The 27,318-nt window shown below is 41.8% G+C and overlaps 1 protein-coding gene across 3 annotated transcripts in view; it reads left to right on the plus strand.

Moving 5' to 3' along the window:
- Positions 1 to 27,318, plus strand: part of spri (Src homology 2 domain-containing protein sprint) — a 97,429-nt gene that overhangs the window by 64,792 nt on the left and 5,319 nt on the right. For all 3 annotated transcript variants that reach the window (XM_043210031.2, XM_043210033.2, XM_043210032.2), the window contains 5 exons: positions 1,959 to 2,358; positions 11,698 to 11,979; positions 22,204 to 23,707; positions 23,764 to 24,807; positions 24,874 to 25,128. In XM_043210031.2, the coding sequence (XP_043065966.1) occupies positions 1,959 to 2,358; positions 11,698 to 11,979; positions 22,204 to 23,707; positions 23,764 to 24,807; positions 24,874 to 25,128 (3,485 nt within the window). The remainder of the gene's footprint in view (positions 1 to 1,958; positions 2,359 to 11,697; positions 11,980 to 22,203; positions 23,708 to 23,763; positions 24,808 to 24,873; positions 25,129 to 27,318) is intronic.

Below are 27,318 nucleotides of genomic sequence, written 5' to 3' on the forward strand. Positions count from 1 at the left end.
ATGGCACTCTTGGTGCTCCCCAACTTCCCCAACTCTAGAACCCCAACTTTGACTTTGAGTTGCAGCTGCAGGAACAGCTCAGACGAGTGGCTAAAAATCTAATAATGGAGCATTCCACACACGCACTGCCATTGCCACATTACCATATCAAAAACGGTACTGGTTCTGGTTCTGGTTGGATTGCCTTTGGGGCATAGACATGGGGGTTAAGCTCCTTGCCCCTTTTTCACCCCCAGCACCTCCACTGCCTGTTGTTCCTCTTTCTGAGGCAAGGGGGTTTGGGGATTCGTCACAAAAAAACAGCAACGCACTGAGATATATTTCATGATTTTTTATTAAAATTAAAAATATGTTAGTTATTAAGTTAATAATATTTTTTATATACATACTTATTTTAAAAGAAAGTTTTTATTTATCGACTTTAACTTAGTCTGTTTCTTTACCAAAACGTTCCTTCAATTTTTATCTTTCTAGATATTGTTTATACATTAAAGTCTATTATTTTTTTTAAGAAACACCTTATTTTTTCCAAGTGCCCTTTTGAACTTTGAATGCTTTGAACTTTGGTGCACTCTCCCACCCTCCCACGCCCACACTGCGGCGTCTCCATGTGTCAGCTGTCAAATGATGAGGACGGAAGCACTTCCTCCAGGCTTCCATCGACAACTATGTCCTATGTGTGTGTGTTGAACTTTTTGAAAGCTGTCACAACTAATTTGCATACACACACCCACACCCACACCCCAGGAATCCTGACCAGGCCAACTTCAACTTGAATCCCCATTCAATCCAACCCGCATATCCTGTGCCTTTTGTTTTATTTTCCACACACTTTGATTTAGACCGGAGGAGACCATTCTCTTTTTTTTTTCTTTTTAGCCAAATATTCATGGTTAAAACAGAAGCAGTTTGGGGCCCAAAACTTTTGACAATTTTCGGGCCAACAGTGATTGCTTTTGGGAGAAAAAAAGAAAGGAAACTTTTGAAAAGGAACTTTTCAAATCTTGTACGAACCAATAATTGAGTTAAACGCGGTTGCACTTTTCCTATAGAGACTAGAGTTCTAGAAGAGGGTTCTTTAAAAAAGAGCTTCTTCTATAGTAAGAAATATAGCCCTAGGACCCTACCAAATATCGATCCTATTATTTGATGCCACAAGTCGACCTTCGATAGGCGTCAAGGTCCCAGCCCCTCGTGCCACTTAATCTTAATTGCCACGAGTGGGTAAGGCATTAGCATACGAGTCCTGCCACTTGGTATCCTTATCCTGTCAGCTTGACGGTTTATCGCTTGTTTGTTCAACAAATCCTCATAAATTCGAGCCTCTCGAGGAGCTGGTGGAGAAACCGCTGGAATGTCCTGGAAGGTCCTAAAATGTCCTGTTTGTTTTGTGTTAATTTGACATGATTATGTCAGAGTGTTTGGCAACTTGTCATATGGTTGTTCGTCCTTGTTTATGAACTTTTTTTTTTTTCTTTTATTTTTTTTTTTTCGATCCATCAACGTTGTTCAAGAGGGGGGAGTGTGATGTCCTTGGCGGCAGTCGGAAGCACATGCCGGGACTTCCGTCTGGCACTTTATTTTTTCTTTCTCTCTCTATTCTTTCTCTATAGCCTTTTCGGCAGCCATTCATTAATAACATTTGTGTCCTGTCGTAGAAATATTGTTAAAATGGCGTAAAATTGGCCGCTTTGAGGCGTCATGACGCTGCCGGTTTTTTGGCCAAAAAAAAATGGAGAAGAAGGGCAACCGAAATATGTCGCAAATTAACCTTTTGACAGCTGACTGAGGGGGAGGAGGGTTGAGCGATGGTTCCAGGACCAAGGACTTTAGAGACCTTAAGACTCTGACAATTTTAGAGATTAAGGACTAGCTGTTATGACAAATAATAGGCTTATAGTATAATCTCTCTCTTTAAAAAAATATTTATAATAATTATAATTTATTTTTTTTTATAGAACAAGCGAACCACTGCCTTCTGTGGGAGCCACGCCCTCGTCCTTTGAGGCCTCGTCCTCCGTAGAGGCCACCACCAACAATAACAACAACGGCCAGCAGTCACAGCAGAAATCTCAACAACAGCCCCATAATGCCAAACTAAATGTTTTGGCCAATCAATCCAATCTCAATAATAATAACAACAACAACAATAATAATAACAACAACAATAATAGCCAAACGGGCATTGGCCAAAACAGTCCAAACATACAGGATCCGAACGGCGATAGTCGCCGGAGCAGCAGCCTCGATCCGGACACGGACGATGTGGTGGACATGGCCCATGGCGGATCCTTCGAGGATGATATGGAGGCATTGCTGCCCAAGTGTTCGCGTCGATCGCGGGATGAGCTAAGTCAGGTGAGTTTTTGGGAAAAGGTTTATGGGGGTTATAGGGAAATATAGGGTTAAAGGTATGGGGTTTTAAAGGAGTTGGTATCGGTGTAACCCCAAACTTGGCTTATATATCTATGGCTTATATAACCCTTTTAAAGGCCTTCTTCCCATCTCCTTTGATCCTGTCTTGTGTTTCTCATTTATAAATAAAACCAATTTAAAATGTAAAGTACTTATTATCGAGAAAGGTAACCCAATTTAATGAGAAACTTACCCCTGCAATCTAAAACCCCAAGAAGTAATTTCATACCCCAGAAGCCCCCCCAACCAACCACCTCCTTTAACAAATCCCGAGCCAGACTCCAGGGGTTCATTCATTTCTCTGCTCATTGCGCAGTTTTCTCAGCTTGCAACTCCTTTGAGGCACTGACATTTGTCGCCTTCACCCTGCCACATGTGGCAGCTAAGCGAGCTAAGTGCCAATTACCAGGCCTCTACACAGAGGGAAAGAAATATTAAATATTAGAAGGCTTCTTCTCTTATAGAATACGTTTTTTTTTTCACTGTATGGAATGCCAATGTTTTCGACTTCCATTCATTCATAATTTGCTACGTGTTGCCGGAAAAAGGAAGTGTTTGGCAGGAGCTGGGAGTCCTGGATGGAGTCCTCCTAATAATAATGATAATGTTCTGTCGGGTCCATAAAGTGCGCATCAAATGATTTTCGGTTCGACACTGGGTGTCGGGGAAAATAAAAATTACAATACACGTCGCATCCGGCCAAGCATTTCCCAAGATTTTCTCCATTTCCCCATGCATTTCCATTTTCATTATTGTGAGCTGTTCGTGCGTGCTTGCCAAATGATGGCATTTTTCCTTGGCCTTTTGGATTTCTTCATTAATAACTATGAATCCTTTTGGTTTTGCTGCTCCTGGGGAGGTCCTTTCAGCTAATGGTTTGTAATTTTGGAAAAAGAGTTTGGCAAGTCAATTTGTTAGTTAATTTGATATGCGTTGCTATGCCGCCGCATCTCGTCAATTTAAGAAACCATTTTCCCCAAATACCCGTAAGTCAGTCATGCGTTCTAATTGCTTCATAATTTCCATCCATCCATTCATTCATTCGTTTGCCCAAAAATTTCATTTTGCTCTTCAAAGGCAAGGCAATTGAATCCTCTCGGATAAGCAAATGGTCTGGGGTGGTCTGGAGGTCTGGGAGGTGTGTGGCCAAACATCTCAGACATGTGTTTCACATTCTAATTTGTGTGTGTCCGTTGCACTTTCAATTGCACTTGCCAGGGTGACTTTGTGCACTGGGAAAAATATTTTAAACTTTTAGAGTTATAAGGCTTATGGATAAACAAATAAACTAAAAAGAATTGGTTACTACAAAGACTAGGCTTTTTAAATGATTGGAATTACCTGAAAAGGCTTTATAAGCTTGTCCGCGTTTCCGCGAAACTCCTTCTAAGCAACCTAGTCTCGATAGTTTTGGTACTATTGAGTTGAACTGCTCACAAACTCTTCTTAATGGCACTAACCATATAGGTCTTAGAAAACTAAAACAAAAGTCTATATCTTATAGATAACCCTATTTTCTTCAAGTGTTTCTAACCCTGTTAGGACCCCTACCACTTGTGGTCTGGCAGCAGCTTCTTTTTGGCCAGTAGCTGGTCATAAAATATTGATTCTAGTGCCCAGACAGACAGGCCCAAACAGCTGAGGCCCGGTCCTTGTAGTCCTTTTTGGCCATTTATGAATATTCAATAAAAACAAGAGCACTAACAGCAACAGGGTGTACAGGATGCATTCAAAGGACATTCCAACGATGGCGATAAAAGTGTCTGCCCCGTTGGAAAGTGGCCCGTTTGTCTCCTGGCCAATATTTTCCGGTACAACAGGAATGTTACCATACACCTAAAAAAAAAAAAAAAAATAGATAAATATTTATAAAGCTAGAGGTCCTGCTGTCCTGTCTGTCTGGCATACACAAGTTGTTATCGCCAGTCGCCGATCAGTAAAAGGACTCGAGGAGTCTGAGTTCGAGTTCCACTTTTGAGCCTGTGCCCCTCTATGGACTTTATTACTTTCATTATGCTTTATCCTGTCTGGGCTCTGGGTCTGGGCCTGGTCCTGCCTCCTTTTGAACCATAAACCACTTTGGGGTCTCTAATCTCCCTGTGTCGAGTGGACATCGTCCGACGGCCATTCCCCTTGATCCATTCAACGGTGGCAGCTGTTTGCACAGGTGCACACGTCCTGCTAATTGCAACGGTATTAGTGAAGCTTTGTCAGCGGCTTAAAACGTCCAGTTGTTAGTCCTTTCGTCCTTTGCCGTCGTCCTAGATATTCTTGCCTTTGAAATACACAGGATTTTCTTGTTTTTTTTTTTGTTTTTGGTGTTGGTTCGGTTGCCTTATATCCTGATTTTGTGGGGTAGTTTGGTTTATGGTTTACTTTGATTTATTTTCTAAGGGATGTTTTACATTTTATTAAAGTTTGGATGATTTTAAGAATTTTTAATATGATTTTCTTAAATATTAAATTTAATATTAGCCAGTAATAGAGATAAATGCTCGACTTTAAGAAAGGTTATCCCATATCCTTCTTAAATCGTAAATTTAATATTTTCCAGTACTATAGATAAATGCCCAATTTTAAGAAATAAACTCACTTTTTAGAGCAAAAGGTATCTTTTAGTTGAGAAACTATTATACTTTCAGTTTTTATTTATTTTTTTTTTGCAAAATTTGCAAACAAATTTGAAGCAATAAGGCTGGAACTTTGCCAAGGACCCAGTCTCCCCTCGGCTAGTCCTTTTTTATTGTTTGGGCGAGAAAGAGAGTTGTTTGCCGATATTGTCAGGTGGAAAGGCCGAAAAGGACATGCTGCATGCAACATGCGACATGCAAGGGACGACCACAGCAATCAGGCTCGCTGTGGTGTCCTGTCAAAGGCAATGGAGCGACGCTCCAGCATGTCCTGTGCATGTCCTGCGGTCGGCCAAGCCAACTTTTTAAAGCGCATAGCCCAGCAATCTAATGAAGTGTGTGGGCTTAAATTTCGTTGTTCATTTGCCTCAGTTTTTGTGTGACTCTGAAAAAGGACATTCCCCTCTTCTGGTTTCAAATTTAACTCCTCCCAACTGGTGTAGCATCTTCTTTGGTGTGTGCCTAATGGCTTTGACTTTTTGACAGCTCTCGGGCTCTCTTAGCCCGCCAGGCCGCACAGCAAGTGTCCTGTTTCCCTGGCAGGACACTCTGGCCGGACGTCTTCGGACGCCATCGTCCATCGGCCATTTAATGGCATATTTTATGTTCTGGCTTATTACTTGAGCTGAATGTTTATTGCATTTGCCATTTTCGGACAGTTCTGCTGTATATCCTTATGGCTTTATCCTTTTTAAGCACTGTTGGCCATTTTCACTTCTTAATTATGCAGGCGTCGTTTTCCGGTTTCCCTTTTTGAGCTTCCGGTTTTCCATATTTCCCCATTTTTGCATCTGAAAGTGCAACGTTGCCGAATTTTCAGTTTCATTCCGGAGTTTTGTTAATTATGCATTCATAGTGCGGCAAATAGATGGATGGTTACATGGTTGTTGGGATGGATTGTTGGCTTGCCCGATGGATGAGTGGATGGATGGATATATGGTTGGTTGGTCGGCAAACAAATCGACAACATGACGCTTCAATTAGCCCAAAAAACTGAAACAGCTGTAGGGTTTTTATAAATTTACACAGGAAATAATTTGGGAGTTGTAAAGTATAAAGTGAGGTGATAAAAGAGGCTTCCAAACTCTTTCTTTTAAAAACAGCCTCTTAAAAGTATAAAAAAGTCATTAAACCTTTGTTTTTTACATAACTCTTTCTTTATTTATTCTAAATAGTAGCTTTTTATATTCATATCCTTTATCTCTTATTTTTATATATATTTTTTTTTAGAGTGTCCTTTCCACCCAAAGGAAAACTAAATGCTAGACTAGGGACCTCATACACGTATCCCTCACGCACGTGAGTCACGCACACTCTCTCTCGTGATGTCTAGTTGCTGTTGTTCTTGTTGTTTTTGTTGCAATGTCTGCTGTTGCCATTGCGGTTCAACCACACACCCCCAATCCCCTTACCCCCGGGCCCTCCTTCATTTTGGGGGCAACCCGCTGCTGTTGCTGCCATTAAATGTAATTCTCTGTGGTTTTTATGGTTTTTTAAAACATTCAACAACATTTTACGTGGCTGCTATTTATCTTTTATTTCCACGGATGCTGCATGCCTCCCCCCCCCCCCCCCCCCTTCTACCACCTCTATATTTTGGTATCCTGGTATCCATGTCCTTTGCAGGGTTTTTGTTGCTAGTTGCTAGTTGCTCCTGTGCTGCGTCAGGCAATAATTCAGTCTCGAGTGCAATTTGCTCTCCTGTGTATCCTTTAGAGAGAGACACAAACAATAGGTAGGTCCTGGCACAGACAGAGACAGGTACATGGGAAAGGACGAAAAAGGTAGTCACGTGCATGAAAGCTTATCGCTCCTCACCTTTTGTCAAACTATTAGTTGAAAGAGCAATTTTTATTTTTATTTTTATATCCTGGTTTTGGAGTATGGGGCGTGAGTATTGACAGACAAAGCCCCACTGTGCACAGTGGGCTGGCCAGATTCCGTAATCAGCTTTATAACCAGGAACAATGGCCAATGGTGGCCACACTCATACCGGATCGTTTTTATGAAATTAATTTCACGCTGCGGGAATCTGCTTTTCCGATAAGAGAAGCTGAAGCTTAATGGGGGGATTGTCAGGCCACCCACATGAATTCACAAACACCCCCCTTTTGAAGTCGTATATGTGGGAATTATTATCTTGATTTTTGTCAGAAAAAAAGTTAATAACATAATCATAATTTGTAAATAATATAAAGAATGAAATAAGGAGTATGGGTGACTGTTTGGGATTTTATTTTAAATATTTTCATAAAAATTATTAATTTTAAAGAGTACCAAAGTAATGAGTACTCTTTAAAGTACCAGGTATCATGTATTATTAAAATTTTAGGCCTAAAAGTCTGTTATATATATTTCTATTTATAAATAATCCTTCTTTCTATAACATCTTTTATTATTTTTAAACCTTCTTAAATATAATACTCCCCTTAGAACTATTTTTTGTCCCTTTTTTGTCGCCTTTGAGAGATTTTCATTGCCTGCTTTGGGGCGGTATCCAATAAATAGTTGCCCCCCACTGCTCTATATACATATACCTTCTCCCCTACAGCTCTGTTTCTGTAATTTATTAAACGATAGTTTTTTTTTGTCGAAAAGCGAAACAAGAAGCATTTTGTCAAATGGCTGGGAATTTTTATATTGCCTTTGCATTTTTTTTTTTGGCCCAAAAATGTATTTCCACCAATATTGGCCAGATAGATAGAATAGAGACACAACCCAAACTACAGCCCAGATCCCTGGCAGACAATTGTTTGCCAATATTTTACAGAATAAGACGTAAGGTGGGTAGCCAGCCAGCCTGGTACGTGAAAATGAGGTTTGGGGCTGATGGGGCCTGCGAATGATTTTCATTTTCAACAGCTGCCAGAACGGAAGCCGAAAATACTTTCTTCGTCTGTCGTCTTAGTCTGGCTTCTGGTATTGAAAAATAAGACCTAACCTCCCAACCTCCCAACCACCGAGAGGTCTTGGTCTCAGTCTCTGTCTGCTTCCGCCGACCGTGAAAGTGTTACGGCCAAGACTTTACGGACTTGGCTTGGCCGACCATTGTTGCATTGTCAGATACACTCGCACATTCCTAACAGGAAGCACACAGGACTCGCGGAAGGACTCGAATCAGGCTGCGAATTTAAAGTCGCGACTGTTTACCCAACATAACGAGATCCTTAGGAAGCCAAAATCAAACAGAGCCCACTCATATGAGAAATAAACATGAGTTGGTTTACACGTCAAGAAATTGTGATTAGTAAGGGGTATTATAATATACTTATATAAGCTTTTAATATTAACTTAAAGGCAATAGAATTCTATTCTACTATAATTCTTAAATGAGAAGTACCGGGTATCATATACTAAAATCATTGAAGAAATAAATTACAAGAACAGTACCGGTTATCATAGACTTTTGAAAGCTTTTATCTATAAACGAACTATAGTATTTATACTTTTACTATCTATTTTCATTTATTTTTTTATTTTTAAATATTATATTTTAACTTAAACCTCTAGCCCCTTAGAACCACCTTCAATTACCTGCATTCTCTATTCAATTTTTTAAAGTCCAAAACATCCTCCTGAATATTTAATGCAAGTGTATAGACGAAAAAGGGCATCTAAGGTGGTGGAACCATTGGCTTTGGCTTCCAACCCTCGGCTTAGATTTCCAACTGCCTGCCCTCCAACCACCAGATCGGTAGGAGGAGGAAGAGCTCCACTCAAAAATGCAGCCGGGCTACTCGCAAGTCGATTCCTGGCCTTTTATTTTATTCGGGGTGGCTGCCGCCTGGCTTGCACCCTGCAAAAAAAAAGCAAAAAATTCCAGCCTTATCCCAACATAAAGCTATTAGATATCCTTGCATGTCCTTGTCTATGTGTGTGTCTATGTTTTTTATGTTTTGGTAAATCTGTAAACAAATGAGTGAGTGGAATCTGGCCAAAGATGGCTATAATATGGCCAAGGGGGAAGTTTTCTCAGCTAACTTAATAAGTATCATATTAGTGAGGGGCTGGGCCAGCCAAGATGAGGGGAGAAGGCTATAGATGGTCTTCCTTTTTGGGGAATTCAATATCTTTAATATTTGTTATTTATATTAGATGTTTTAAAAGGATCCATTTTTTAATAATGTCTTTAAGGATTACTTTGGCTTTTCTTCAATTTTTTTGTAGACTGTTTCTATTTTAAACATTTAAATAGGACGGTTTATTAAAAATACCATATAATTATAGTATTTTTAAATATCTTTACCTATTTTACATCTTTAAAACCTTAAAGAGGACATATCCCATTACACAGACGAGACTCTCTCATTAAAACAGTGACCGCTGAAATGACTTTTATTGGGTTTCTAAATTCCCCTGAAAATGGTGAGACATTAGCCCCACAACCCAAACTGAATGGAGACCCCCCCTTGGGGGCAAAACACTCGACAACAACTTTCAAATAGTTTGCAAGCCAGAGACAGTAAATAAAAAAAAAAAAACAGAGAAAATAAAAAAAATATAAAAAAGGGACCGCAGCCAGCTCGTGTAATAAGCAATACTTAAGACCTAATGCAGGGTATAAAATATGCGCAGCATCCCAACAACAAAGGCAACAAAAACATGTACAAGGGTTGTCCTAGACCACGCCTTTTTTGGTCCTTTCCGCCTTTTTTTTTGTATATTTTTTTTTGTTGGTTTTGGTAGCCTGCAGTGAGCATTTCTTGTTGCCGCTGCTGTGATTTTTGATTTAAGCATAATTTCGCAACATTTTCACTCGGAGGGGCTGCCCGCTGTGAGCTTTGAAAAATTTCAAACATTTCTTCAAGGGATTTGCGCAATTTTCCCTTTTTTTTTCCTCCTTTCGATGTCCTGTGAGTCCTGGGTTCTGCTTCAGCCATCATCATCATCATGTGTCTGATGGGGCTGCTTTTCCATCGTCCTTATTCCTTAAATGGTTGGCAAATAAACAGGCGAACATTTTGCATTTCCATTTCATTGCGTTTTTTCCTTTTTTTTTTTTGTCTTGAGATCTCTTTTTACCATTTTTTTTTTGGTTTTTTTTTGCCTTCTGTCTTAAAAAACGTCTTCTCGTTTTCATTTCCGGCTGCCATTGTCAACTTGGCGTATGATTAATGTCTCAAAGGGCATTTGAAAAAAAAGGACATTTGAAACTTGATCTTCATTTCACGCCCTCTGCCAACCCGTTTAATAAATGACATCAAAAATTAAAATACGCTACCAGCCTGTAAATCAAATTTACAAAAGTGGTATATATACATATATATATTGGAATGTTTAAACATCTCTCTATCCTTTGAAGAAGAAAAAAAGGTGAGCCTGGCAACCTAATTTAACACTGAGGCAGAAATAACTCAATTAGTACCAGTGCTACCCTTTTTTTTCTTTGCTTTTCACGAAAAAAAGGTAACACGGATCCATAACGTTGTTAGTGGTGACGAGTCGAAAAAAAAAGTGGTTGGAAATGTCCTTCTGGAGTGGAAACCACTCGACTTTTATCCAAAAGCCCAAAAAAAAAAGAAAAACACGCCTCAATGACCTTCCTCTAATGAAGGGGGCGCTGAAAACCAAACATTTTAAATTAAATATGCTCCAGGCTAGGGAAACTCTATGGAATTTTCAATAATTTAAACCAACTGAGTTGTCGAGTTTTGGAATTTTATTAAAAATGTTTTAATTAAGTTTGTGGTTCAAATAAAAACAAGAGGGGAATTAAAAAAAACAAAGAGGTTTATGAAAGAAGACCTTTCATTGATAGAGTATTTTTATAGTAAATTTTTATAGTATTTTATGGTCTATTTTTATAGTATTTTTATAGTATATTCATTAATATTTTTATTAGTATGTTTCTTTTAAGAAACTTAAACCATTAGAATTCTCTACCCATCACTAATATTCATATTCTCAGAGCAGTTATCTTTTGATTAGTTTCCCCAGGGTATTGGCCTGCTCTATGACTCCTCTAAATATTAAATATCACACCCCCTGCTTGCCATCTACTATCTCCTATCTCCTGTCTACTATCTGTCTCTTATTTATTTTCAAATCATTTACATTTGCATAAGCAGTTGAAGCCTTGGCATCAATTTTGGCATCGCTTACACTCGACAAACATCATCATCATCATCCTGCTCGTCCTCGACTCGTCATCATCAGCCTGACAAGAGGGTGACACTTGTCTGTGTGTGTGTGTACTTGCAACCCCCCTTAACTGTGCTTTCCTGCACTTTTTGATGCTGAAAAGTATGCTACGCAAAAAAAAAATAGAAATAAACTTCAAAGCCCTTGGCAATTTTCAATTAAAAACGCCTACAACTCGCGTTGAGGCTGATGTTGTTCCATTTTTGTATCTTTTTTTTTTTTGGAAAATTTCCGACTAGGCCTTGGGGCCAGCCTTTAAGTGGAGCTCCTGTTGCCAGCTTTTGAAAAGATTTTTAGACACGGAATCGCACTCAGCACCGAGCCAAAGAGCCCCCGCGGCAATGTGTCAAGTGCTTAGAGTTTCTGGCATTTCGGGCCATACTAGTAGTTGGCCAAGTTAAGGGCTATTTGGTGTAGTGCCAGCGGCTAGTTAGAGGGTTTATGATATTGGTTCTTAAAATTCTTCAAAAAAGACATCCATTTAAATCAAAACTACTCTATATTTTTGCAGTCACGCACATCTTTAGTGTCCAGTTCGGAGGGCGGCATCCTGGCCGAGGGCGAAACATCCAGCGATGATGGAGACGAACATGGAGGTGTCTGTTTGGACGAGGATCCAGTCGAGGCAGAGGACGAGGGCGGCGAGGAGAGCAGCCGTGACACCTCCAGTGACAATTCCCCGCCCTGTGATTTGGGCCTAGTGGAGCGACTGCTGTTGACCCATCCGATGTGGTTTCTGCCCGGACTCCAGCGATCCGGTGCCGTGCATCTGCTGCAGGGCAAAGAGGAGGGGGTGAGTGTCCTAGCGATAATTATTAATTTATTGATTTAGCTTAATGAGACAATTTGGTGTCCCCACCGGGGGGCAGTTAAGGGGTGGAGATAAATCAGCAAACACACTGGTGACCGCACCAAAAATTTGCACAACAATGAAAACAATCGCACACGGCTAGAAAAAATGGTATAATTTGTGCAAGGATGTGTATAGGGATGTGTGTATAGGGATGTGGGATGTTCATTTACATATACAAATTGCAATCAATTAACGACCAGTGGCCACCATGTCCTGCGATTCCATTCGCAGGATAGCGGTGGGAGAAGATTCATTAATATTACGACAGGACAGGACAATGCCAAGCCCTTTTAATTGTAAATGTATAAAGATAAACAAAGAAATGTAGCCACGACCAGGACGAGGACCAGGACCAGTACCATGGCCAGGACTAGAAACAGGACTCTGCTGCGTTTGCAAATTCATTGAAATTTATCTTGCTCGAGCAGCAAATGGCAGACAAAAGCCACGGAGAGAACAAGGTCTGGGTCTGGGGATGGTCTATATGGAGGACATAGGGTGGGGGCGACAAGGTGTTTGAGGGATGAGAAACGAGCGCCAGGACACAAATGGCGACAAGAGACAAAAGCCAAGTCGGGGAGCAAAAAAAACTCCAGGAGTTGGAGCTGAAGCTGGACTGTAGATGGACCAGGTTGTGGCCCAAGGCACGTGAAGAAAATGAGGGGTTCTTAGAACATTTTTTACTTAATAATAGTTAAAAGCTTAATAAAAGCTATTTTAAAAATATAAATACCCGGCACTTGTGAACTATAACTATAACTATAAAGAACCATCTCTTATTCTCCCAGTGTACTAGCTCTTAGTCTGGCCAAGACTGGGCTTGACCATTTTGTGATTCAAAGCCTTTTTGCATAGACAATTGAAATTACTGGCCAGAGAGGAAGAGCGAGGCAGCTGGTAGCTGGAACAGGTAATGGCCAAGAGAACAGGACCAAAGAGGATGTAGTACCAGGGTGGCGAGACCAGAATGGAATGTCCAACAAATTGTACAGATTCAATAAGGCAATAGTCCTCTGAGAATGGTAGACTGAGCCAGCAATTATCACGTATTTTTCAATTGGAAGGGAAACTCATTAAAGCTTTGCATTCTGAAGGCCTTTGATTTAAACAAAGCTGGCAGCTGAACTTTATAGTTAATGGTTTATCAAATTTAAATATTTAAGATTTATTTTTCCTTTTTTTTGTCTGAAAATCTTTTGGAATTCTCTGGTTTTTTGTTCATGGCTGCCATTTCTGCAATTTTCAATTGTCGAACGCGTTGTAACAATGGCTCATTGATTGCAACGAGTTGGGTTTCACATGCAACCTTTTTCTCTCATACTTGCCAGCTTTTCCCCCTTTTTTTACAGAGAAAGAAATTTTGTAGAGATTTTTGGGGTTAAATAATTGAAGACTACAAGGATATACTTTAATTCTAAAAAGTTTTATTATATTTTTTCTGATTAGTTTTAAACCTACCTTCTTAAACTTTCTATGACCCTTTATAACTTTAAAATTAATATTATCCTGTTTATTAAGGCAAATATTCAAACTTCTAGGAACTTAAAATAAAACTAAAATTAAAAAAAATCCCTTCTGTGTCATAGACCTTCCCTGAAAGACAAAAAAGTTTAGCGGCAACTTTTGCATTGTGTTGCTTGCTGTCGGCTTTCAGTGAGTGCTTCCTTCCTTCCTTTCCGATCAAGGACACCTTCTTCTCCGCCATATCCTTTAAAATTGTATGTGCCTCCTTTTTTTTTTGCTAATTGAATGCGTCAACGGCAGGAGTGCCATTGGTTGCCTCAATTATACAGCAAATGCTATGCCCGACGAAGACTCCTTAAATCCCCATTAAGGATGCAGGACACCACTCGTCGCCATTGTTTATGCGTTTAATAAAAAAGAAAGGGGGGGTATGGCAAGCATTTAATTGAAATCGAAGTTGGAACCCCTCGTTTCGATCGCTTTATGTGTAAATGTTTGTAATTAAAAATCAATCAATATGCTTCGAACTGGACTGGAGGTGGCCCTCATGTTGCAACGTTTTGTGGCGTAACATGTGTGGCTGCAACAACTGGCCATCCATTCCAATTCCATGCCAGCCTGGTATTTTAATTACACCCCAGTAGCGGAGTACTTCTTTCTTGATTTTTTTTCTGTTTGTTTGTTGTGGTGCTACCCCCTTGTATCCATCATATATATAGGGTCGCATGTGCGTATGTTTCAGATTTCCATCCATGCCATGTATATCCTTGTTTGGGGGGATTTGTTATGCCGACCACAGAATGTAATTAGCAGCAAATGTCGATGCTTGATGGACGAAAATGTTGGAAAAAAAAGGTGGAAATCAGTAGGGGGGCGTGTTCAACAGCTGGGGTCTCTATTTGAGATCTGTGAGGGGCGGATTATGAAAGGCAGGACATCATTAGCACTTTTGCCAGCCACCTGTCTAATGAGCGATGGTCCTTTAACGGCCCAAAACTAATCGAGGAATAAGTTTTCTTTAAATAGTATATGGAAGTATATTTTACATGGTTTATAAACTAATCCCTTACTTTCGACATTTAAAATCCCTCTTTTGTGCCAAAATGGCAATATATTTTCATTGAATTGATTTTGAATTTTGGCCAATAGCACATATATCCTATTGATCCTTGAACTGAAACCGAAAATCCTTTGTTTTGTTTCCTTTTTCTTTTTTTTTTTGTTGGTTGTGGAACTATTTTTTGGTGAATGCTTTATTGACGCCTTGCTTTCTGGCTGCTTTGTGATTTATGAATTCATGGAAATGAACTTGTTAAGCTGGCGCCCCCCCAGCCATGTCCTCATCGACAGGACACAGCAGCGGGGCAGTGGAAGGGGCGAAATCGAAAGCGGAACACAGTTAAATTGAATTTTTTCGGTTGCGGCTTTTCGAATTTTCTCTCTGCAGCTTTCTGTTGTTTGGCATGTGTTTCAATGTCACCCTTTATAAGGCTGATGGTATAGACCACCAATCCCCCTCCCTCTCTCTTGATATATATATATATATGTATTTTTTTGGATCTCAGCTTACATGGCAAAAAGTCAGACGTTGTACGAAAAAAATAAAACACAGACACAGTGGCCACATAGGCGCAGACAGTTTTTATTTATCACCCATGAGAAGAGCTCTCTCCTTTCTATGGGCAAGGACATGGGGCAGGTAGTTGGTCCAGGACTGAGGGAGAAAAATGGCCATCAACAACAGGCCAACACAGAGTCAGTCAGTTAGCCAGCTGATGAGGCGATAAGGGAATGCAGACAGCCGCAGGATGGGCAGCTGCCAAAGAGGACGAGTCCAGTGAGTCCTATGAGTCCTTTTGCTTTCCGCATCCGCATCCCAAATGATATTAGCAACCACATGGCAAGCCAAGAGCCAACAGGAAACAGCAGGAGCCACAGGATATTGTATTTATTGAAGTGTTTACAAGGCTTTAAGCTGCCATTGGTAATACCTTAATGAAAACTATTCCTATAAACTATTAAAATATATATCTATTTTTTAATTAACTTTTTTTTCAAAGACAACCATCAGTGTAGTAGAGTGCACTCTAAAAAGCAGCCAATATAAGACCATAATATTCCCATAAAATCCATCAACTTCCATCAACAGAGTGAAAACTTTTATGACAGCTTTCATTTTTCAACCTCCATCCTGCATCGCTTTTGTCACACATGGCGTATACGCAACGCTATTTTTTTTTTTTGTGGAAAGAGAATGATGATGATGGCTGGCAGGAACCGAGAGTTGCCAGGACACCAGTACCCGCACTGAGGTATGAGACTGTGACTGCATTTTCGGCAACGATGGCAACACATTGTGCTAATGAATTATTAACAAAAATTATAATTGAAAGCCGTTTGGCAAATGAGTTTAATGCACTTTGTCGTCGGTCCCATGAAATGAACTCTGACCCGGTCGGCTGTGGGGGAGAATGACGAGAAATGAAATTGAAAAGCCCCACGCTTGGGCGCCAAAATCGGAAATAACGGGAAATCAGCTTAAGGCCTCTGAGGAGGGGAAAGGGCAGCGAGATACAAGGGCGTAGCAGCCGATTCTTGAACTGCAAAATGAAAGCCGCTTAGCGAGGCCAACAGCAGGTGCGTAGAGTAAGGGGGGCTGGCTAGTTAGGGTGTGAGTGACGGAATAATGCCTCCAAACAATGGGGGGTTGTGGCTTTTCTGCAGAAAAGCCGAGAGACTTCCATTGTGTTGCACTCCAGTAGGATGGCAGGAAATTCAATTTTCTATGCAAATTTTCAATTCTATGCATAGAAAGTATATAGCAAGTTTTTAGAGACATTTTCAAGTTATTAACAAAAAAAGACAAGAAACTTCAACTAAAAGTTACAATTGCTTATATTTTAAAATATATTTATATAAAAGTAAATCTAAATGATTTAAATTTTAATTTTAAATATTAAATTTCTATCTATATACATTTACTTTCTTTTAAACATTAAAAAACATCTCTGTAAATAAAAGAAAAGACATCTGTAGTCACATAAATGAATGCCAATGAAATGCAAATGACAAATTCTAGAATCTGCTGTAGACAACTGTCTGTCTCTTTCAGTATTTATGGACCCCTCTCTTTCTATCATTGAATATCCTCTTTTCCCAGTGGCATTATTGCGTTGCGTTGGTTTCACTTTGCATTTCCCCACTTCACCGCAGGACGGCGGAGTATTCCTCTACTCGCATTACCAATTTGAATAAAATATGAGATTTTTATTATATAGGAGGGCCATGAACCCTCCCCCTAAGCCATGGCCTCTGTTTGTCCTTTTTGTTTCACTCCTCCTGACTAATGACCAGCGAATAGCTAGATAATGGCGAGTCCAGTTGGGTGTCCTGCCTTGGCATAATTTCGTTATTTTTATTCAAGTAATTCCTCTACCCTCCGGCTGTTGGTTTTTGCCACAAAAACCGCCGACACTCATTAGGCGGCAATCCTGTGGGGGGCAGGGACTCATTATTCTATTTGGTATTCGATTTCAGTGGAAATTTGCATGCGACCCTAAAAAGTAGGCAACCTTTTTTTTCTTTAAAAATATTAAGTATACGCCTGGGGTGACAATAATACCCATTAAAGGATATTAAAATATTAAGAGCTGGAAAAGGGACTTATTTTTCTTTAAATTTAATATTTCTTTCTCTCCTTAATTGAATAATAACCTTCATGCTCCTTGATATCCTTGCTCCTTGATCCTTGAAGCAACATAATCCGGCACTCAAGTAGCCCAACTAATCCTACCAATGCACAAATGCATTCTGGCGCAGTTGCCCTTTGAGTCCAGGACCACCCTCGAAGGCTGCCTCCGAAATGCACTTCATTCCACACGACTGCAGTCGGCTTCCATGCCATTATCCTGTTGTCCATGACCATTAAGCAGTCAAGATTTGTTGTCAAGCATTTTGATGGCGTCATGATTGATAGACGGCCGGGGTAGAGGACCAAAAAGGACACAAATGCACTGTAGTTGCTGCTGGGCATAAAATTTGAGGCATGATTTGATGATTATAGACTAGACTTGGCGCTTGAGCGAGTCCAACCAGCAAGGACGAGTCTATTTGCGGGCCTTGACTTGATTACCAGCCGACAGCCAGACATCCTGCAATGACACTGAAAGAAATAGTCTCATAGCCTATATTTTCTAGCAAAATTTTAGTTCATTTTTGGTTTTCAGTGTCTATTTTGTCACTTGGCAACCGGCTGCACTTTCAATTCGCTGGCCAAAACCACAAAAACGTTGCCAAAAGGACGAAGGATGTGCCGGCGTGGCAGGGGCCGTTTGGGGTGGCAGACAGCCAGCAGCTGCGACATGTTGCGACACCAAAAGGGGTGACTTCTCTGGCGCTGGCCAAGAATTCAAGATTGGCGATTGAGCCTCGGAATCAGGATATCCAAAAATATACATCCAACTCCCAGAGTTGGAGGACACTGCGGACATTTTCGAGAAATGCAGCCCCGAAGGCACGCGGCTAGAAATGGAAACCGGAAATGTTTTCACCTTTCCCGCTCCCCCCCTTTTTGAGGGAAAATGAAAATACCGGAAATGGGTGCAAATGCGACGAATCGCTCTTATTTGGTTAACATGTGTGTGTGGCAGAGCTTGTGTGTGGCAGGGTGTGAGCGTGGCAGAGTGTATGTATTTTATGTTGTGTCTGATTTGCAACGCCGCAGGGAATCGAGCGTATCGCAAAGGTTGAATAATATCACAGTTTATGGGGGAAAGGGACTGCTCAGAGTGGCGGTGTGAAAAGGTCAAGGGGGCTCTGAGGTTGGAGGTAGTACTAGCCATATACTGGCCATTGCGCAATAATTTACATGCAATTAAATGCAAAATAAATGCAGAGAGATAAGTGATTATCCAGAAGAGAACAAAAATTATAACTGCCTGGTCTAATGATTTCAAATAGAAAGTGAAATCAGAGAGAGGGAAAGGATTTTTAAATAAAAAATGAGGTTTTTGGAAGGAAAATGAATATGGAAGGGACTTAAAATCTATTCTGATCATTGTTAAATTAAAATTAATTCAAAATAGGATGTAGGATGGGATATAAGATAGGACATAAGATGGGATATTGGATAGGAAGTAGGATAGAATGAAGGATAGGGTGTAGGATGGGATATACAATGGGATATAAGATACCTAGGATGTAGAATAGGATGTAGAATAGTATATAGGATGGGATATAGAATGGGATATAGGATAGGATGTAGAATAGGGTATAGGATGAGATACAGAATAGGATATGGGCTAGGTATAGGATATGCTATAGGATAGGAAAGAGAATATTATGTAGAATAGGATATAGCATAGGACATAGGATGAAATATAGGATAAGAAAGAGGATAGGTTACGGAGTATCTAAAACACATCTAAAAGAACTTTGTATATAGTTTCTTTAATCTCCAGACTCCAGACTTAAAGCATAATGAATACCATAGAGATCATAAAGAATTTTTAAGATACATTCTATGAAACAACCCAAAAACAAACTCCCTTCCAAAAAAATCCCTCTAAAAATAGCTTCAAAATCTTTACCAAAATCCCCTCGACAAACCCCCTTAAACCAATCCCGATATAAATCCTGATGCATTGACCAGAATGTCCTGGACATCCAGAATGTCCTGCGTAATTGAAAATGCAATTGGGAACAAACACGGAAATTAAACCGTTAACTGTCCTTTTGCGGTTGTTGCGGTTGGAGAGGAAAATGGAAAAGCAAACCACAAGCCCGGAGATGGGAAAAGTGCAAGTAAATTGCAATCGCCATGTGTTTCAATCAATCTGGAGTCTTTCAAGCAAAAATAAAGTATATAACTTTTAAAAATTAGCTTTAAAACAAAAGCTAAAAACAAATGCCTTTAAAACAAAAGTCAACGAACTGAAAAGAGTGTGTGACGAAATGCATTTGTAGGCCTTCTGTTTTGAAGCCAGACGTTGGCTAAAAGCCTGCAAATGGCCTAAAACAGAGTAAGGGCCGGGGGCTGGGCTGGGGGGAAGTGTAACTCCTAAATGCAAGTGGCAGGCAAAGTGGAAGGTGGAAATGGGAATGCAAATGCCAGACGAAGAGCCATTGTGACAGGTGGCTGTATGTTGCATGTTGCTTTGTGGAGCACAATAGTCTCCAACTAAGGCTTTAAATTCTTTGAATAGTTTGGGGATATCTATACATACATGTTTATATCTTGGTATATATGTAGATATATATATTTTAAGATAAATGAATTGTCATCAATGGCAAAGGTCGTTACGCCTTTTTATTGTTCGTTCCACAAATTAAATTTGTCAATTCGAACCAATAAAATGCAGACACTCGGGCATTATATGCAAGTACAGTGTCTGACAAACGTGTAAGCAAAGTTTCTAATATTAAGGAGATTGTAGAGAGGTTAAGGGGTTACTGTTCTATAATTCCATCATTTCTTGAGGGGTTTGTTGGAAAAATACTATTTTTTTAATAGTCATTACACCCTTTATCTAAATATTAGGATTTTTCCTCCCCCAAAACCCAACCATATACCTATGAACCACACTGTCTTTGTCAAGCAATATCCAGTGTCCTAGCTCACACCTTTCCCGTGCCCAGGCCCTCTCCTTACTTGCCTTCTCTGATTCCCCAAGATCCTCCAGCATGACCATTTTGGGTGATTTTTTTTTTGTTGGGACTGGCCTTTTGGAGCTTGTTAAGGCATTTTTACGCTCGTTTCTGTCTGTCTGCAAATTGCATTTCCTCGATGGTCAAACAGACACGCCACGCCCCTCTACTTTGTGACCCACCGCATTATTAAATCAGGATAAAATGTTAGAGAGTCTTTCGCTCTCTCTGTCTTGTTTAGTAATGGAATCAAACGGAGCAGCAGCAGCTGAAAAGTATGCTTTAAAAAGCAATGCAGCCAAATCAAATAAAAAGTCAACCCCAAATCGTGGGCTGTGGACTTTATAAACATCATTGTCGTTTCGACTGCTTATTGAAAAATTGTACGCAACTCGGCCAGAAATCATAAACAACGCCACAGGGTGCCACTTCCCTCAGTTGGCATTTATTGAAATCTGAAGTAAGAAAAAATAAAAATAAGAATAAGAATAAAAAAATTAGATATGTATGTATTATGGAGAAAAATATAGAATGTCTTTTTAAAGAGAGGGGGAAGGAGGAGGAGTACAAGTGCGTGTGTATATAATTGCATGCTTTTAGGGTTGATGCTGATGCTGAAGCTTCTGCTGCTTTGGAAAATTGAAAAGCAAACACAACAAAGGCCCAGGCAGCGAGTCTGAGAATCAGAGAATCAGAGAATTGGAGAATCACTTAAGAAATTCTACCCGAAAGCGATTTTAATTCCTCTTGAATGACTGGCGATGGACAGGTCCCATGGGGGGAAGGAGGGATAATTTCAGCGATAAAGCTTAAGAATGGAAATTATAATAAAATTTTAGAAGCTGGAAAATGGAAATAAAATATGAGGGAAATATATTTAATAATTAAGGAATAATAATACATATTAAAAATTAACATAAAATATTAAATGATCCTGGGAACCGAATCCTAGGAATGAATCAATGTTTTAATAAGAACATGTTTTAATAAGAAAAGGTTTATATTTTAAATAAAGTATTTGTTTCAAGAGAAGATTATAATTACAATAAAATATTTGGAAGATATTGAAAGGGTAAAGTATAATAATAAATATTATAAAAAAAATAAATGAAAGGAATGAACATGAACATGAACACAAAATGAATCTTAAGAATGAATTAATCAAGAATAAAATGTTTTTGACAAGAACAGATATAATTTTTGTCTAATAACCCAGTAACATTTAATTATAAAAAATCTATAAACAAGGCCTTAAATATAAATTAAATATTTTTTAAACCATAACTCATCTCTTACAACAATACCTCCCCTTCTTTGATTTCTGGTGCGTGACTTTAAGTGAAATGCTCATTATGAAAAGTTTTCACAGGCGATTAGCAAGCTGGAGACTTTTATTTTTTTGGCTTCCATGGTCTTGGCCAGATCCTTGACCAGGTCTGGAACTCATACCCTGGCCCTTCAACGGGGGGAACTCCAGCACTTTCTCTGGTCGATTTAACGCCGCGATTTGTCGCAGCGTCTGCAAAGTTTTGTCCCAACCAACAAAAAAAGTGGCAAGGGCAAGCGGCAAGTGGCAGGAGGCAAGAAAAATAAGAGCCAAGAGGAAAAGTCATTGTTGCAGCAGGTAGAGTTGGAGGGGGGGTGGTATTATGGTAAAATAGGGACGATTTATCATCCATAAGTGGGAATTTATGGGCGAATTGTGAACGCAACATTTAACGCTCAGTCGCAGGAAAAGGACTCACTTAAGGATTTGCACCAAGCACCCACCTCCAGGAAGCAGAGGACTCTGAAAGGATAACAACTTTTTCATTATTTAAAAATAAAGAAAAATTTTATAAGAAAAAGAATAAAAATTAAAGAAATTTTAATAAAATAAGAAGTGGAGGATACTTCTATGAGTTCTGCTTTTAAAGTAAATCTTTAACTAAAAATCATAGACTATTTTTATATTTTAAAGCATATTTTTTAATGCTTAATTAAATCTTAAATATAAAACCGTAAATATTTAAATAAAACCTCTTACTTATACCCCTATTTCTCTTATCCTTTCAGACCTTCATAGTTCGTGGCTCCAGCCAGCCCAATACCATGGCCGTGTCGGTTCGCCTGCCCCAGGACACAGGTCCCTACATCGAGCACTATCTGATCCAGTCGCACGACAATGTCCTGAGCCTGGAGAGCTCACGGTTCACCTTCGGATCGATACCCTCTCTGATCGCCCACTATGCCCAGTGCTGCGATGAGTTGCCGGTGCAGTTGATGTTGCCGCGAGTCCTGCGAGAGGCCAACAACCGCAAGAAACTGTCCTCGCTGGCGCTCCTGGGTCAGGAGTTCTGGAGCTATGCCAGCAGTCCGGCCATGCTGGGACCACCGACCACACCGGCCGGCGATCGTCCCGGCAAGGAGCAGCATCATCATCAGAAGCAGCTGCTGGACGCCAAGTCGCCACTCTCCCTGACAGAGACCAGTGGCCTGGGCACAGCCACCTTTTTCAGCGACGTCCTGTCCAAGCCGGCACCGTCGGGGGCGCCACCCGTGCCGGGCGGCGGCGGAGGAGCCAACACCCTGTTCAGTCCCACGGGCAGTGGACCGCTCCTCGGATTCTTTAGCCAGGCGGGCACACCCTCGGACACCACCAACTCGAGCCTGAGCTCCTTCACCACCAGTGGCGGCCAGCACCTGCAGCTGCTGAGTCCCAATTCCATCGATTCGGTTATCCTCACCATGTCCCCGGTGGACAATCCGGTTCACTACTTGCCCGGCTGCTCGGCCACGACTCCCTTGTGTCCTCCTCCAGGCTCCAGTGCCGACCAGCAGCAGCTGAGCACCTTCAAGGTGGTGCAGAGCGTCACGGATCAGGTGGAGCAAGTGCGTCCGCAGAGGCCCAAGCCACCGAACACCTTAAATCTCAAGCCGGCAGCGCCACCGGCCCCGCCTGTGAGGTGGTCCAAGCCCCACTCGCCGGACCAGACGGGCGGCAACTTTACGGTCACCACCACGGTGACCTTTTCGATGGAGAACGGCGGAGGTTCTGGCGGAGGAGCTGGGGGAGCAGCCAGTGCGGCAAACGGAAAGTTCATAGAGGTGACCACGCCGGCCACCAGCAACCCCTTCAATGCCCTGCTCAACGGACCCGGTTCCACGTTCCAGACCTTCGCCAAGCGACTGTCTCCGGAGGGCGAGTGCAAGGACACCCTCTCCTCGCAGGGCTCCTCCTCGAACGACGGCCGCTGGCCGGCGTCTGCCTCCCGCAAGGTCCTCGCCTCCCCGCTCACCCCCCTCAGCAGCACCGCCAGCAGCAGCACCAGCACGAGCGGCGGCAAGTCCCGCAAGTCGCGGGCGGGCAAGGAGTCGCATCACTACAAGGAGTCCGACATCCTGGAGAGTCCCCCGCCCCAGTACTGCGCCAGTGCGCTGAGCGACAAGATCAGCGACTACGAGGATGTCTGGTCGCATGATCCCAGCGACCGGGCCAGTCTCCTGACCAGCTTCCGCCCCGCCCTGGACACGCTGGGGGGCGTGGTCAACCGAAGACCGGATCTTCTGGCCGAGACACGTAAGTGGAGGGGAGACTTGAAGCCATTATCCTTTTCTAATGTCCTTCTCTTGCAGCGAGCACTCCCACAGCGGCGCCCCTGCCCCATCTGACGCCCTGCGAGGAGGAATCCGCCCCAGCCACTGCCCAGCTGATGCAGTTTTCCGGCGACGCTCTGCCCCGATCCCGAGCCGGCCTTTTGCTACCAAATCTCAACACTGCAGCTCCATCGCCGGCCCCAGGAGCCGGTGCCGGTCCCGCTCCCAGCCCAGCAGTGATGAGCCAATCCCTGACAGCGGCCGAGGACGATGGTGGCGATATCACGCCCACAGCCGACGAGGGGGCTGGGAGGAGCAAGCAGGGTAGTCCCTTCTACGCCGAACCGGCGGATGCACTGCGTCAGGCGGGCCTGACGAGTGGCGCCACCGCCATACTCCGGCGACAGCATCGCAACCAGATGCTGCACGCCAGCCAGCGGCACTCGGAGCCCCTGAAGGCGGGCTTCGGAGCGACTAACGGGAATGGAGCTCTGCTGCAGCCCAGCGAGCTGGAGAAGCTGGCGGGCAGCCTTGACGAACTGAAGCCCAAGCCGAAGGTGATGCCGCCGGCGCAGCCACAACAGCCCACGAAACGGGCCCGGAACCGGATCGATCACTGGCAGCTGGACAGCAGCTGGGAGTTCATGGCCAAGCAGGACACCAATGGGTGCGGTGGTGACTACGACGATGCCGCCATCATCGACTGGCAGGAGAAGGAGAACTCGCTGGGCCGGGACCAGGGTGCGGGCAAGAAGCGTCCGCCACTGACCGTTCACCAGATCATTGCCAAGCGCCTGCCGGATCTGAATCTGCCGGAGCTGGTGAGGTGCTCCACCCCGCCGCAGGGCAGCACGGCTGCTCCACTCCAGCCCCTCCAGATGCTGGGCCAGGAGAAGCAGCCGGGCTGCGACGGCGGCAGCCAGAAGTCATTCCAGAGCCAGAACGGCTGCCGGCTATCCTCCTACGACAACGTCTTCTGCCACAACTCGTTCGGGGGCATCGACTCGGCCCAGTCGGACGATGGCACCATTTTCTCGGAGCCCTGGGACTCGTCCCAGTGGGACACCTTCCTGCCACACGATGGTGAGTATTGGAGGATTTCTACCTGAGGATTCCCAAAGGATTAATCTTCACTTTTCCATTCCATAGATGCCACTATCAACTCGGACACCATCCACCTGTCCAAGTGCCGACCCGCTCTCTCCGAGGACGACACGATAATCGAGGAACTGCAAAGCACCAAAGACGGCAGCAACAGTAGCTGCAACCAGGACACCCTGAAGGCCAACCGAAACGGTGCTGGACACCATCACCAGAACGGCAACAGCAATGGCAAGGCCAATAGTCGCCCCAAGGTGGCCACCATTCTCCGCAATCCCAGTATGCGGGATCGTGAAGTGTTATGTGAGTATAGCTCTTATGGTATTAGATTAAGGGTTAAGGGTTAGTACCTGGTACTCTATAATCTAGAGGATTATGCTGAAGGTACTTGCTGGGGTGTACTTTGGTATATAATTATAATCGGTATTTGGAGAGTTTTAAGAAGGTGGTACCCATCCTATACTACCTATCTAAGGTTTCTTTAAACCTCGATAGACCATAGTATTCGTACCCGATACTTGTAGAGTCTATAACTGGGATTATAAGATCATCATCCTATAAGATCAAGTCTCTTTTCTATCTCTATTGCTTTGGGGTATTATTTTCACGAAGATTCTATATAGTAATACCCTGTACTTGGAAAGAATGTATCAAGATTATACATCTATACCTCCCTAACTCCCAAAAACTATATCATTTTAAAGAGATCCATGAACCATCATAAGGCTATAAGATGTAGGCCCTTTTCTCTTTCTGTTCTTTTGGCATCCTTTTGAAAGTAGCTACTATGTACTACCCGATACTCCCACCGAATACAACTCCATATAGCTAAGATATATGGATCTATACCCCCATATCTCTCAAAAACCATACCATTCTGAAGCAACCTACTATATCTACCAGCACTTGACAGCATTTTGCCTTCATTTATTGTCTCGTGAGCCTGAAAAGTGGAGTAAAGACTCTACAGTGATTATAATTCCTGAAGTGATACCGATTCAGATTCCGATTCTGATCAGTATCATGCTGGAGTGCAATCAGTTGTTATTGTTGCATCATCATCATCATCATCATCATAATCATCATCGTGCAGCATCCATGGCCATCTCAATCCAAGCAAAACAAAATCACGAGCAGCTGATAGCAATTATATGGAATAGAAAATCAGTAAACCATCTCGACATCGTCATCGTCATCGATTCAGTAAATATATAAATAATAGCAAAAAATATATATATATATATTGTCAGGAGGGGAGCTCAGTATAAAGAAGGCAGAACCACAAGGGACAAGAAATGGGTCATCAGAATTACTCATAACATGCGAGTGGGTCGTGTAGCTCTGAGAAGTACGAATGGGATATATCATTATGAACACTAGTAGCGTTGCTTTTGTCAGTTGATTGCCATTTTAAAGTGCTTGCATTTAGTTTTGGTTTTAAAAAAAATTAAATAAATACCAAAGTAACTTAGAATTAATGGATTAATGTTCACACCATGGGGAACCTATTTTTCTTAGGTATAGTTGAGGTTTTAGTCATGGGACTTCTAATAAAAGTACTAAATATACACATTTTGATAAAAAAAAAATAAAACTAAATATAAATAATAAAATTAATAGCCTAAAAAATGAAATATTTCATAGCTTTATAAAGAAAAAATATTTTTTTAAACTAAAACTTCTAAAAGATTAGAACTCTTTTATTCAAAAACTATAAGATATCCGATACTAAGTACCTTTGGAATTCATAATTTGAAGCTCAATGGAAGATATAATGTATAGTTTTTAAACTAAAATATTTTATGACCTTAAAAAGGTAAAAATTCTATTTTTAAACAAAAATCTTTTAAAGTTTAGTTTCTAAAACTATTCAAACTTTCATTCAAAATCAATAAGATACCTTTGGAGCTCAATACTTTAAGCACAAACTTGATTTTTGTGACTTTTAAACTATAAACGTTAAGTTTATAGTTAATTTGATAATAATTTTTAAGATTTAAAACCTCCAAATTGACTTTAAAATTTAAAAAACACATTTTTTTATTCAAAACCCAAAGAAACTTAAAAAAAGACTGAAAACCTCAAAATCGGACTCCAAGTCCGGGGGGATATATAGTCTTCTTCTTATTTTCCGACCTCTGCCACTTCTTGTTCTTCCTCCTGGGGGCTATCGTATACCAGTTATAACCGGAACTTGGCGATTCCTAGTGGCCGCGGCAAAAAACGCAGTCGCGATAGGCAAACAGGCTGCAGCGTCTGCTGCTGCTGATGCATCTGCTGCTGCTGCGGCGGCGGCTTCAGCTTCAGCAACTACAAAGGTCTTGCCGAAAAGTTATCTTCCGGCGCGCAACTTCTTCCAACCGAACCCGAATCGGCCATCGGAGGATATCGCCGCCATTACTGCCGCCAGCGACTTTAATCGCTTGCCAATTCCGCTGCCTAGCGTTTTCTGCAGCGCAGTCACCATCTTTGATAGTAACGGTAGAGCAGGAG

This window comes from Drosophila bipectinata, chromosome XL (assembly GCF_030179905.1).
Source record: "Drosophila bipectinata strain 14024-0381.07 chromosome XL, DbipHiC1v2, whole genome shotgun sequence".
Lineage (NCBI taxonomy): Eukaryota > Metazoa > Arthropoda > Insecta > Diptera > Drosophilidae > Drosophila > Drosophila bipectinata.